The sequence below is a fragment of the Diadema setosum genome, chromosome 4 (genome assembly GCF_964275005.1).
Source record: "Diadema setosum chromosome 4, eeDiaSeto1, whole genome shotgun sequence".
Taxonomy (NCBI): domain Eukaryota; kingdom Metazoa; phylum Echinodermata; class Echinoidea; order Diadematoida; family Diadematidae; genus Diadema; species Diadema setosum.
Window position 1 is genome coordinate 45,165,954 of NC_092688.1, and position 14,070 is coordinate 45,180,023.

Genomic DNA, 14,070 nt, shown 5'->3' on the forward strand with positions numbered 1-14,070 from the left:
TGACCTTTAGCCTTATTAAATTGGCAACTCCGAATTTTACCAAGTGTTCTCTGTTGGGGATAGCTTAACTAGGATTGATTAGATTCAGCAAATCTTCACAAAATCAAGGACACCACGTAAAAAGTTAATTTAAGAGGAAACTAAACGTTAATCCTCTTAAATTTGTTGCCAGTTTAAGTATCCGTCATAAATGTATAGCATTTAAATGCAAATTCTTCAACAGACACAAAAATTATGAGCAACACAAGGTTCAGAAGAAAGACACTGCTTAATTGATCCCTAACGAAACACTAGCAATATTAATTAAAGAAAATAATAAAAAGATACGGCACTAAAACCACTAAAATGTGGTTTTCTGAGACTTGATTGGGTAACTTTCAAGGGTCATCCCACGAGGCCGACGCCCACGAGTCGTACAGCCCACGAATTCGACATTGAAAAAAGGACCATGTCCGAGTCATACAGCCCACAAGTCATACGACCTATGAGTTCAACACTAAGCAAATAAGACCCATGAGTTCGACAATATAGGTAAAAACAGCCCACGAGTTCGACATTACAACACGGGGCTTAATGTGTCAGTCTCGTGGGCTTTGTTTGCTTAGTGTCGAACTCATGGGCTGTATGACTCGTGGGCTGTATAACTGGTGAGCTGTGATGACTTATGGGCTGTATAACTCATGGGCTGTATGACTCTTGGGTGTTGGTCTCGTGACGCGCACCCATTTAATACCTCCTCTCTCCTCAGTCATAACTCAATTAATTCAAAACAAGCAAGAAAACAGCGATTATCGGTGACACCCAGAAGGTGCAGAAAAGCCTTCTGAACGAGAAAACTCCTCTAAGGTTTCCAGAAACGGTGCAACGGCTTGACAGTGCATCTACACCGTCGTATAAATGTCCGTCCTCTGCATTTCGCTCTCAAGACGAGTGGAAATCGTGCAGGAAGGAAGAAGATGATTACATTTCTTTCAAAATGAATGATAATGATGATATTATGGCAATACCGAGAAGCCTTCTCATTCTCCGCTCGTCTTTCAGTATGCCATGTCACAAAATGCCAAGGTCGTATCGTTCGTATCTTTGAACATAAAAAAAAACGTATAGTCGTAGCTGAATGAAATCTAGATCCGTTATGTTTGTATTGTTTTAGTTATGACATGTGCACACGTTGTGTGTATACTGATTTTAAATGTCAGTGGCTCTGAAAAGGGGAGCTAGCTAATGACCAGTTTGCTTCATTTGTCATGATGAATGATCGTCATGTAAGAGATGAAGATATAACATTATCATTCAACAACAACAACAAAAAACAAGAATGCACTGTATTGCAGGCTTGCTGCTAGTAGACTTTCCACAATGAATCTCAGAGTATTGTTATATGTTCTGGTGATTATAGTGTTCAAATCGTTTTCGTGTAAATAATGTAAAGAACCTTATGAACCGTCACCTTCTGAGCTTAAACTTGTTTTATGTTTTGATTTATCTTACTTAGTTTATGAATATCATTGCTTCCCGTGGTTAATCAAAAAGTTCCCCTCGTATATTGATTTCTCTTGGTTTACTCGGTAGCTGTGCAAAGATCCTTGAACCTGAAACTACTTTTTAAAAAAGTGAAAATAAAACCAAAATCTATGATTCATAACCAATGCTAACGATTGATGGTGCCATTTGACCGTAATTGCTTGTTAACAGTGCGATAAATTGACGAAGACAATACAACAATTGCAATGATGTGAATTCATATGAAACTGAAAAGGGTTTTTTGAAATGATAATGCTTTTAATCACAAGTTCGTTGACCTTACAAGTCCCCGTGATAATAAGTTTTGGTTGCAGATTGATGTACGTGACTGGAAAGTAATGGTGTGATAAATAGATTTATAGTATGAAAATGTTATCTAAAAAGGTAAATTGCGGACATATAGATGCATGGATTTGCCCTCAACTCATTCATCTCCATGTTTTTTTTATTTGAATAATTTCTATTCGCGTATGAAAATACAAGCCGTTTAAAGGTATCACACACACACATACACACACACACACACACACACACACACAAATGTTATCACCAACAATGTTGTAACAGTGGTCCAATCTTGTTGGCGATATCGTACCCGAGAAGTCACGAGTGTCGGACGAAAAACCATCGTTTCTTGGCAAGGCGTCCAATTAGGGGGATACAGCATGCTGTTTAAATGCAACTCTTGGGGTAACGAGGCGAGGAAGCATACTAAAAGCCCCATCAAGAGCAGAGCTCGCAACGGCTGTCAAAACGATGTTGTGCGATCAACCGGGAAGTGAAGGGACAAAGTGAGATTAATGACAGAGACAGAGAAAAGACAGTACATGGGACATACACAGACAGACGGACAGTGGGCGGACTGATGCAAGGAGAGATAAGCCTTGGTTTGTCAGTTTGGGATTTAAGGAAATTAAAAACGGTTAACTAATTCCCCTTCAACTCTCTCCCGCCCTCTATTGACACCACGACTTCACGAAGGCCAAGGCATAGAGCGAGAGACTGTTCTAACGTCTCTTCAAAGGGGAAGTTATTCAGATAGCAAATAATTCTTCTTCTAGTATTTGATGTTACGGTCCGATGAAACGTTCTTATATTTCCACTCAAGGTCGGAAGCTGGATGATAAGCTCATCTATAGCTCACTGAACAAAGTGGTTGTTCCAAAAAAATCAAAGAGATGTTTGTTCTACAGAGGTAAACAAGAATGTAGGCGAAGGCCCTCCTTAGAACGACTCAGTTGTGTTGGAATCTATTCGAATTGAAGCTTGTTGACATGTTTTCTGGGCATTGATAATATACAGGTTGAGATGAGGTGAAGTGGAGTTGGGTCTTTAGAAGCATGTACCATTCATGTCTACAGACCCTGTAAAGTGGAATAGTAAGCGAGTCAGATTATTTTTACTCACCCTGTGTGGTTTTCAATGCAGTCTCATTGCTATTGATTACCATTTAGACATTTAACATATAGTAACCAGCAAAGCGCAAACAAACTTTCCAAAATCTTCAAGGAGATGGTATGTGCTGACAACACTAAAAGAGACAGATTTGTTAATGTGGGACTGACATGAAAAATGATTTCTTTATTTCATCGCTTGCAGTACAAGTTTGGAAACGATTGTCCAAAATTGGTCATAATACGGTTTGTATATCTTTTGATGTTTCCCTACAATTCAATTTCAATTTCAATTTCAATTTCAATTTATTTTCATATTTCTCGATGAAAAATTACATCAAATATAACAAAATTAAATGAAATACATGACATACAGTTTGTACATGGAATATTGCAAATATGTAAAACATAATAGTGGTCGATCTGTTCAATTTGGAATCTGTGAATGAATGCTAAAGAAATATGAAGGAACCTACTTAAAAAGCGAGCTTGTTGAGCGTAGGTCCCGGTTAAAAACGAGTTTAAGATTGAGAAAGGGAGCACAATGATCATGAACTGAAACATGAACATTGATCATGGATGTTTCAGGTGGTTTTGCCAGTAAGACAGGTTTGTCAATAATATTGATAAACAAGTGGCGTTTTCCGATTAGAACCAACTGAACGTTAAATTAATGCGATTTCTCGCTTCGCGTTTCACGCTCTAATGGTATGGCATTCTGCAGGTGTAGTTAATGCGTGGATTGATTTCGCTTGTAATGGCGCGTAATGGCGGAAGGCAACGTGACGTGAAAGTGAAGGAGCGTTCATATTTTCCAGGAGAGTTAACCCAGATGCCAACAATTTTGACATGGACGGCAGGTTTATCACATTACATCATCTTCTTTCGTAAACTTCACTTACCGTCAGTCAAATTGAAGATGTCATGCATTTAATTGTGCACAATCAAGGAGGTACTATAGGCAAGCCTGGTACCTCTTCGATAAAATCTGAGAGCTGCGGTGTATGATAATGTATTGTTTTGGAGTCAGCTATGCAAATATACAAAGAGCTCTACGTATTTATGTGCGATCAAGGCTATACTTATTATTTTCTTGTGGTTGTTGTCAATTCTGTTGCATTAAACACACAAAAGCAATATGCTATTATGATGTCTGTATGCATTATGGACTCGCTGTATCCATTAACGAGTCATATACTAACCTTCAACCTGAAAAAGTTTTGGAGTCATCTACGCAACTACAAAGAGCTCTACATGTATACCATCTAAGCTATATTTTCTTGTTGCTGTTGTCAAGTTTGTTCCTTGAAACACTCAAAAGCAAATGCAATGTCTGTTTATGCTTTATTGACTTGCCGTATCCATTAACGAGTCAGACTAACCTTCAACCTGAAAAGCTACAGGAAACAAACACAAAATAGCATTCAATTCGTACGCTGAATTTTACAAGGGGAAAATATTTGCCGCTAGAGCTCCTTTAATGTTTTTCGAATGTTTTTGACAGATCACGAGAAGACAAATGCAGCGATGTAAGGAATGCAAAGAACACCTGCAAGCCATTCCAAAGATTGAATGGCGTGAATTGTTCAGTGAGCACGTTGCAGGGGCGTGCATTTCGTTCTCAAGGAGACGAGATTAAATTCGATCAATATTCTGATCGGGGAAAAGGACTGTTGTAAATTTCTTTAAGCAAGCAACGCAGACGGGTTTTGGATTTCAGATGTAAAAAGTTAACAGTGCACGCCTGGGAGTGCACGTTGAAGTCAACATTTTTTTTTTTTAATTTAAAGAAGCAAGTCTAAAGATACCATCTCAGTGGAAAAAAAAAAGAATATTCTGGGAATTTCATTATCTATTGCCATTTCCTTGCAATCATCGAGTCAACGAAATTTTCCAGAAATGACCGAAAATTGCTGCGAATTGCGTGACCTTAACATCTAGACGAATTTTGGCAAATTAAGCGGAAATTCATCTCTTTTTGGCGAAATCAAAGAAAATGGGGCAGAAGACAAGATTTTAATGTGAAGAGCAAAGGACTTCCTTCAGTAAATTGTCATTCCAACTGGTAAACACGAACAAGCCATTACACAAACAAACTTAAATGATTGAAAGCGTGATGCGAACGACCCAACATTCTTCATAAGAAGCTATTCAAAATAAAGGCTACACGAAGAAAAGTTATGCCTTCACAAAGTTTTGCAATCATCAATTAAGTTTCTGTTGATGATAAAAAATGATTTTGAATAATGTCACTTGCTCAATCTGTTTCATTCTTGATCGTACAAGTATAGGACAACAAGATCCGCAGACCCGTAACGATATTAGTTCTTCAAACCCTCACTCCGTTTTCCCCAACCTATTTCCCTCTTCTTTTACCTTTTTTTTTTTTTTGCCATCCGACCCTAGCTTGTAAGAAAAAAAAATCACTTACATAAAGATGTGCATCTGTTATCTGAGATCATTAATAGTCCATGAACTAGTTGTCTTTCCAGTGGTTTCTTGTATCCCAACAATAAACATCTTAAGCTGTCATCTACCTCTTCTTATCGAAAAGGAAAACAGAATAATATTTTTATAAGGATGGGATTTCTCGTTGCGACATGCGATGAGTAAAGATTGATATCGGCGATCGCTTGGCTTGGACGAGCGCCACTCGGGTTTCGGTAAACCGATCCTTTTCATCATTTCTCGATCGATCGGAGATTGGATCCCGATCAGATGACACGGTATGATTTTTCTATCGCTTTATAGTCGCTTTCAGCTTCGATTTTTCGTCTGCCTTCCCATCTGTTTTCTCACTTCCTTCCTCCTTTTCCTCTTTTTTGTCTCATTTTTCATCCCTCCCCCCCCCCCTCCCGTCCTCTTACTTTAGGAGCATTTATCATGTTACAGTCATGCACACAGAACACAATACCGTGCACGTGTGCCATCCGTTCTAGAGGTTCTGCCAGAAAGAGAAAAGGACAAAAAAAATGACGATTGATGTATAAAATGGTGATAGAGAGAGGAGAAATTATAGGGAAAACGAATGCACAAAAGCATCCCTTGCTATCCCTATTGGGATACTGACTGTAGGGATTGTTCATGACCGGATGTTTGAATTGCTCATGTTTCATGTAGGTAGAGAAAAATCATCATAGAAGTGAATTGAAAGAAATGAAACATCGGAAATTGCCATATCGTGCAGTCTACCCTGCTCATGGTATTTTGTGCGATGTTTTAGTGTCATTCTAGCACCTGGTGTTTTCCTTTCTTTTTAATGGTAAAAGGAATGTTATTTCTCTTTCCTCTCATTCTCTCTCTGATTATCAAATATCTTTATCTGTCCCTCCAGTCTCCATTTCTCTGTAAACCATTGATTGTCCAAACCATCTCTCTCTCTCTCTCTCTCTTTCTATCCATCTCCTCCTTCCTTTCCCGTTCCGTGTCTCTCTATGTGTATCTTTGTGTCTGTCTTTTTCTATCTACTCACGCACACACACACATGTATATATATATACATATATACATGTATATATATATATATATATATATATATACACACACACACATATATATATATATATATATATATATATATATATATATATAGATAGATAGATATATATAGATATATATATTATAAAAGACGCGAATTTGGGCACCATTCCCATTGTCAAGTGATTTTGTTTACAAAGGGCAGGGTGTCCGAGAATAAGTGTGTTATCTGAATAACCTATCGATATTGACAGCATTATATATTTCTGGAGTTCTGTTCTATCGTTGAGTAGATATATGAAATATATATATATTCATAATATTATATATATATATATATATATATATATATATATATATGCACACACACCCTTCCGCACTTCTTCCCTTTACACGTGCACTATCTATCTCTCCTCCTCGCCACCCCCATCACCTTTCTTTCCTTTTCACTCTCTCCTTCTTTCCGGCTTTACAATGTTTGCAGTGGCAAAGCAGACAGTGGCAATGAACTTTCTTTTCAGTATCGTATCGAAAGGAATGAAAGAAAGTCGACAGGAACACCTGTCGTTAAACGCCCGCTTCCTGTCTGGATCCTTGGTAAATCTTAATCTTTAACCTTCGGAACGCGGCGTCTAGTCACGAAAGCAAATGGTTATCTCCGTTAGATGAGAACATGGCGAGGGCATTCATTAACTTGGGCATGCATGGGCGCCGTATTGCATGTGGCATTTTAACCTTGGCGAATCATGATGGTTTGCTTTCTTTGTGTGTTAATGTTAGTGTGTGTGTGTGTGCATAAAGACTTTGGTGGTTAGAAATGCAAGTTGGAATAGTGTGTGTGTGTGTGTGTGTGTGTGTATGTGTGTGTGTGCTTGTGAGTGTGTTGTTTCTTTTCCACCGTGATTGAATGGGTTTTTCTAATAAATATGCAATGCCTTTGAATCAATCCTGAATACAAGAGCTTCACTTGAAACACAGTGAAGAGAACAATATTGATGCGGGAGATGCAGTCCATGCTAAGCTCACTAAGTTATACCGTTTAGCAGTTTGTACTTGGAAAACTAGAATTTCAGAAGACACAACACGAGCAGGCAAGCGAAGTTACATCATGCAATGACCATTTTGTCATAGACCTTCGTGTCTGAATTGCATTTTGTTTTCGAGTTGTTGTTTTTTATTGATTTTTCCCTTTTGCTCGCATGTCAAAAGTATTCAAGGTCGACGGATTATGTGAATGTGTTAGATCTCTTCTTTCATTAGTAGTTCTTTCAAGCTAAGCACAGCATCACATTTCTTTCCGGCGTGCCAGGTATACTAGTCACCAAGTCATTTTTAAATCGCAAATGATCATCCATCCGTACAAGATTTCCTGTGGGAATCACATCACTCTGGTGCTGAGAGAAGCGAAATAGATCCACACACACACACACACACACACACACAAACACACACACACACTGACACACAAACACACTCTTACAAGAAGATATAAAGTTTTGACTTCATAAACAGAAAATGAGATATTCCGTGAGAAAAGGAGAATAAAGGGAAAGGTGGAACAGACAGACTAAAAATGGAGAGTGATCCATCTTGAGCACAATCTAAATCAAGGATACAAGTTAGTATAAAGCAACACTCTTAAAGCTATAAACCAAATTCGGGCTGTTTTTCTCCTGTTGTAAGGTGAAAATGAAGCGTTGCCAACATTCACTCTTTCGACAATCGATCAGTACAGCCGTGTTCGACTTTCAAAAGGTAAAAGAACAGCCATCCAACTGGGGAGTAACTGCTTAAAATAAAACGAAGAAGTGGAAGTGGGAAAACAAAGAAATAGAAAAAGAAGAAGAAGAAGATGGTGATGATGACGAAGATAAAGAAGAGAAGAAGAAAAATACAAACGATCGCATATTACTATCGAAAAGTCAAACGCGAAAGAGTCAACCGTTGTAACTGAACCATCTCTACAAACACGGCTGAAATTCAAGAATCGTGTTTGTATGCATCTCCCTTACCACTTGGTGTACCTTTAAGAATTCAGAACACAGGTTGGCTTTCATAACATGTCTGTTTATCACTTCTGTCTCTTCCCATCCCTCTTGTCCCATTGCACAACATTCTGTGTCGTCTGTAAAATCCACCTTGATTCATACACACTCACGCACACCATCATGGATCTGTGGATTTGTGTGCCCTTTCCCCTGTCTTCATCAAGGTCTCGTCCGGGTTAACTTTCCTATATAACGTGGTTAAGAATCACTTTTCAATTCTCAAGGATTATTTCCATGTTACTGCATTTGTCCTACCGTTCATAACAAATGGTGACATTCATCAGTTTGGGGTTGTGATTTTGTTTTTTGGTTTTGTTCTTGATCTTGGGGATTTTTCTTGTTTTGGCAAAAGCTTACTGCCAACACACTGATTCCGTAGCCATTAAAAAAGTAAGATTAGATGATCAAAAAATGGAATGCATTATGTTTCGTTTTAGATGACGTCCGCCAGGTTATGCAATACCTATACTTGCCACATGAGCTGTTGGATGAACGAAAGTTATATACGTGTGGTTTTGCTTGGATTTTTCGTTAAACGTTATTCAATGATTTCAGTCCTAACGACACGATTACTTCTATTAGATAATGGTTGACAATCACTGTATTGAATGACGGGCTCGCTCTGCTCATCCTTCTACTTCTCCTCTTCCTCCTCCTCCTCCTCCTGTCTGACTATCTCTCTCTCCATGCACTCTCTCCGTATATTCACTTTCACTTTCTTGTTCATTCTCTGTCTGTCTGTGCGTTTCGATGAATCGAGATGGACAAGTGCCCATCTAGTCATATCCTTTCGATTTTTAGGCATCATCCTCTGCCATTTGTCACAGGCAATCGCTCAAATTCGTAGGCATCTCTCGGGGTATCCAGAAGATCTATCACAAACGGATCGAGCCAGTTTCCTGTTTATCCCGCATGTAAAGGGTAGAGGAATGATTTCTGATGAAGAGGTCGCTCCGTTGAACGTTAGTCGGGTTATTTTCGGTGAATTTATTACCACATTACGTTTTGTTTAAAGTTACATTTCACCCACTGATTTCTGCGGTAATTTTGCTGCAAGGTGACCATCTTATGCTCCTTAAGTTGGCAATTCTTAATTTTACCACTTATGCTTCTTAAATTGGCAACTCTTAATTTTACCACTTATGTTAAACAAGGCGAAAAAAAAACAGAGGGGGAACTTGTTAAATCTATTAAATCGGCATGAGGTCAGAAGACGAACTACAATAATTTGCCATAGCAACTGATTGACAAATATTGCCCTACATTGACTATTTTTTTTTTTGCCAATTAGACACAGAAACGGTAACTTTAATCTCTTTAATGTGATGTTAATTTGAGAATCAATTATAAATCCGATGATCCTGCAACCAAATAAACTATGGTACACAATCTAACTAAGGCTGTAAGTGTAAGCAGTTCTCTTTTCTCATAGTGCATATACGACGTGGCAAAGTTCTCGAAACTCGAAAATCGCCTTGTGAAAATTAAGAATAGTCACGTCGTGAACGGTCAATATTCTTACTCTGTGGTACGGAGTTCTTCAGCTTGAACTTAATTATCCGTAAGTTATTTTTTTCAATTCGCCATTCTCTTTTTGTTCCCTCCGTTTGATAGTTCCTTCGTCCTTGTTTCTCATTGTTTTGGAGTGTTGTTTCAACCGAATGAGTCGGTAGTGGTCTAGGCAGTTTTTCTGCCGTTTTTCCCCGCCGTGCACAAAGTTACACAGGTGCCACTCCGCGGTGGAATCTAAAGGAAGAGCCAATATTGACGCACGTGACAATGAATCCCAAGTCCTGATTCGCCCACCCCGAGGCTCGGCCACCAACCCCTCGTCCTCTGTTGGCGGAGATGCCCATCGGAAGGAACTACTTCTTGCGCAAATATATCATTCGTGTGCGTCCGTGCGACCGGCTGTCTTCAGAGACCCACACACAGGATTTCTTTTCTAGTTTGTGTAATCACTCTCGCATAGCGACAGTCCATCATTGTATGTTTCTCTTCTCTTCTCTCTTTCTACCTATTTTCTTTTCATCTTGACCCGTTAATCGACATTATCTATCCATGCGAGTGTCTGTCTGTCTATCTTCTGTCCATCCATATATTGCTTGCGATTTCTCTGCGGTAACTATCGACCTATTTGCCTGTCTCTTTGCTTATATTTCTTTACCCCCATTCCTATCAACATCCATCTCACCTAAACAACTTGGCTTAACTTCTCTCACCCTCCTGGCCCCTCCCCCCCCCCCCTCTCTCTCTCTCTCTCTCTCTCTCTCTTTCTTTCTTCCTCTTCCCCTTGGATGTAGCTTCAATTTGATGATTGCAGCCTACGGAGCATCCTGAAATAGCCAGAAACAGAAAAAGATGGACTAAAAACTAACAAAAGTCATTATATCCACTCCGGTATATAGTAAAATGCGATACAATATATCATTGATTTCTCTATATACAAGGAACTATAGTGATAACAATGTGGATGTTTTAAATCTACTTCTGTCATGAGCGCAACGCTGACATTAATTCTTTATCCGCCCTTAAAAACACGTGGACAAGCATGAGGTTGGCAAGCCCATCCTGTAAAAGAGAAAATCGCCATATGCAGAGAACAGAATCTACTGTCTTAGAAAGCTTTCGCGTCCTCTAAACCAGTCATTTTATTTTGAGCGCTAGAAAGAAAAAAAAAAAGAAGAGAAGAAGATGAAGATGAATTGCAGAGGACGTGAAGAAATTGGACCAATCTCCGATCAGGCTTGACCCTTGGACAGAAGCTGCCGAGAAGAGGCCCGCAGATCAGTCTTGTTGTGGCTGCCCCTCGATCACTTAGCTTACGGCTGGTCCCCCCAGAGTGATGATTCACTAAACGACCAATGGCTGTTTGGGGGCTAAGAAAATGAAAAGAACAAAGTCCACATCATCCGTGTCAATTTCAAGTCAGAAATGCATTATCTATTCAGCAGGTTGTAAATTGTCATGTAAGGAATCTCGATGCTATTGTTCAATTGAGTTTTTGTCTGCAGATTTAATTGATACAAGTGGCATTTCTTCCATTGTTTCTTTCCACTGCTTCCCCCAACATCATCACCTTCTCGTGTTTCTGTCTTGCCTGTCTTCCTCTTCAGACATTAATATCTTCCTTGCCGCCTCTCTTCATTATCCTATCATTACTAGCTTTTCTACTTCTGTTCCTTTTTCTTCCACTCTTCTGTTTCTTCGTCATCTTTTTGTTTCTTGCCTTGAACGTCTTCCGGTCACTTCCTCGTCTCCTCAATGTCTCTTCTATTTTCCATCCTTTTTTTCTGCGTCTTCTGTTCTTCCACCTCTCCTGTTCTTTTCCTTCAACATCTGTTAGTTTCCTTGATTGTCGTCCTCCTGTTTCACTTTCTTCCTTGTCCGATTTCTTTCATCCTTCATCTTCTTCTCCTTGTTTGGAATCTTATTGTATTCTTTTTCTTTGTTTCCGCGTGTCTTCTTTATGCTTGCATGTGTTCTGGGCACCGCTTTGCTGAGCACCTTTTTCTTTCTTTATTTCTTTCTTTTTGCAACTCACGAATGAATCTGATCGCTCTCTATCAACTCGACTCCCGCAGCGTATCAATGAGCTATAGGAGCTTCACTGGCGTGTATATTTGCCTTAAAACATAATGCAGCTGTTCCGTGGCATGATGCGTCGCTCGTACTCGGAGTGATGGGGGTACTTTCTCATGCATTGATGCCACACGGTTGCCGTCTAAATCAGGCCAGAAATATATACACGTGGTTAATGTCTTTATCCCTGACAGCTCGCATTTCGCTCCTCGAATAGAGCGTTGGAACGAACATGATCCTACCAGCTCCCCTAATGGAACCCTTGCCTCGGCAGACAAGGGAGCAAGCGAGAGAAAGAGGAGGGAAAGATAGGGGGTCACTTTTCACCCACCTGCTCTAGTCCGTCCGGTGAGGGCGGGCTGGCTAATCCCGCGACGTTCATCGCTGCAACCCACAAATTCAATAATCAGAAAATTAGGCAATCGGGTCAGGTCTGTCGCAGAGAGACATGCGACATTTCCAATAACCCCTCTCCACCCCACATGTCCCCTTTTTGTCCTTATCACAGTATTGTCATGTTTAATTCTACGGCTATTAGCGACTGTCAACACTATCTGAAAACTTTTGATTTTTGCGGAGCAATCAGATTGCATTGCATTTCCCTTGAGGATGATCTTGACAGCAATGGATTTCGACACGATTGCAATTGCATTTGCTCAACCTTTGAAATATTTCTTGTCAGTCCTGAGTCCTGTCTTTCTAGATCCATAAAGTTAACAGGTTAAAGACTTGAAGCATAACAATCTCGGTGGAAACTACGGTAAAGAGATCCAACAATATTACAACTTGCAAGGATTTTCGTGTCTATATGGTGATTTTATTTTCACTTGTTCGCTAGTTTTTTGTTAGCGTGATTCTGCTCGGTAAATTCCATTATTAGGATTAACTTTTGTGTGGTTTTTGTGGGGGGGGGGGCAAAACTTGTGAAAGAAGAAAAGGAGGTATTCGACAACATAAGTTTCCTCCTAATTCACTTTGCTGCTTGCAGGCGTCCCGAGTGAGACATCAGCCACAGTGGAAAATCACGTCTTACAATGTATCTTCTGTTTGTCAACTCAGAGTATTGCTTTGACGATGGATTTATACCCGCTTTTGTTTAATTTCACTATATGCTTATTGCTTCTTCTTCTTCTTCTTCTTCTTCTTCCTTTTCAGATGAGAAAAATTGAGCCGGTCACCATAGCGGTAACTTCGAAGCCCGCCACCAGCGGCAGAAATGGAACAGCAGCAGACGATGAGGCGGCGGCTGCGGCGCGGGAGGCGGAGGCGGCGGAGACGGCGCGCAGACGACAGAAGCGGTTCCAGACCTACAAGAAGGACCTGCAAGCTGTGAAGTCCGTGGCCGTGATCGTGCTCGTGTTCATGATATGCTGGCTACCGCTCAGCATCAGCAACTCGATCTCGGCACTCTTTCCCCACGTGGTCCAGCCGCCGAACTATGTGCCCGTGTCCATTGTTCTGTCTCACGCCAACTCGGCCATCAACCCGTTTCTATACGCGTACGGTAAAGAGTTCCGCATGGGATACCGACGCACGTTCGCCAAAATGTTCCCGTGTATTTGTGCCATGAATCCGAACAATTCAGTGAGGAACACAAAGGCAAACGCGAACGCCGTCTCGACAGTAGAGGGCATGCGATTCTCCACCAACGACACCTCATGAAGTTAAACTCTGTGCACGGAATTGCCAATCCGCGAGAATCGCGTTTTTGTCAATGAGTATAAACACGAACATTTTTATACACACATGAGCTTGCGGACTGCTGTTGTAAAGGAAACGTAGGACATATTTTTGAAAAAGCTAGCAGACTGAATACGTTGTACAAATAAAAAGTTAATCGCTGAAATACAAACATTCACTTGATGGCAGTACATTTCGTGTCACAACAGTCTTCTCACGCGTTGATGTACTCTTAGACGTTGAGTTTGAGTACTTTTAGTGGACCAAAGTATTATATAATGTATGTAAATAGCATAGCTGACAATGCTGTAAAATATGATTTGACGTGATAACTATATGCGGTTGGGGGGGGGGGGGGGCTTTTG

At 40.1% G+C, this 14,070-nt stretch overlaps 1 protein-coding gene across 1 annotated transcript in view; it reads left to right on the forward strand.

Annotated features, from left to right (window-relative positions):
• Positions 1–13,828, forward strand: part of LOC140227333 (adenosine receptor A2b-like) — a 105,208-nt gene extending 91,380 nt beyond the window's left edge. The window contains exon 2 of the mRNA XM_072307750.1: positions 13,181–13,828. Within this exon, the coding sequence (XP_072163851.1) occupies positions 13,181–13,687 (507 nt within the window). The 3' untranslated portion in view covers positions 13,688–13,828. The remainder of the gene's footprint in view (positions 1–13,180) is intronic.
• The last annotated feature ends 242 nt before the right edge of the window (positions 13,829–14,070 follow it).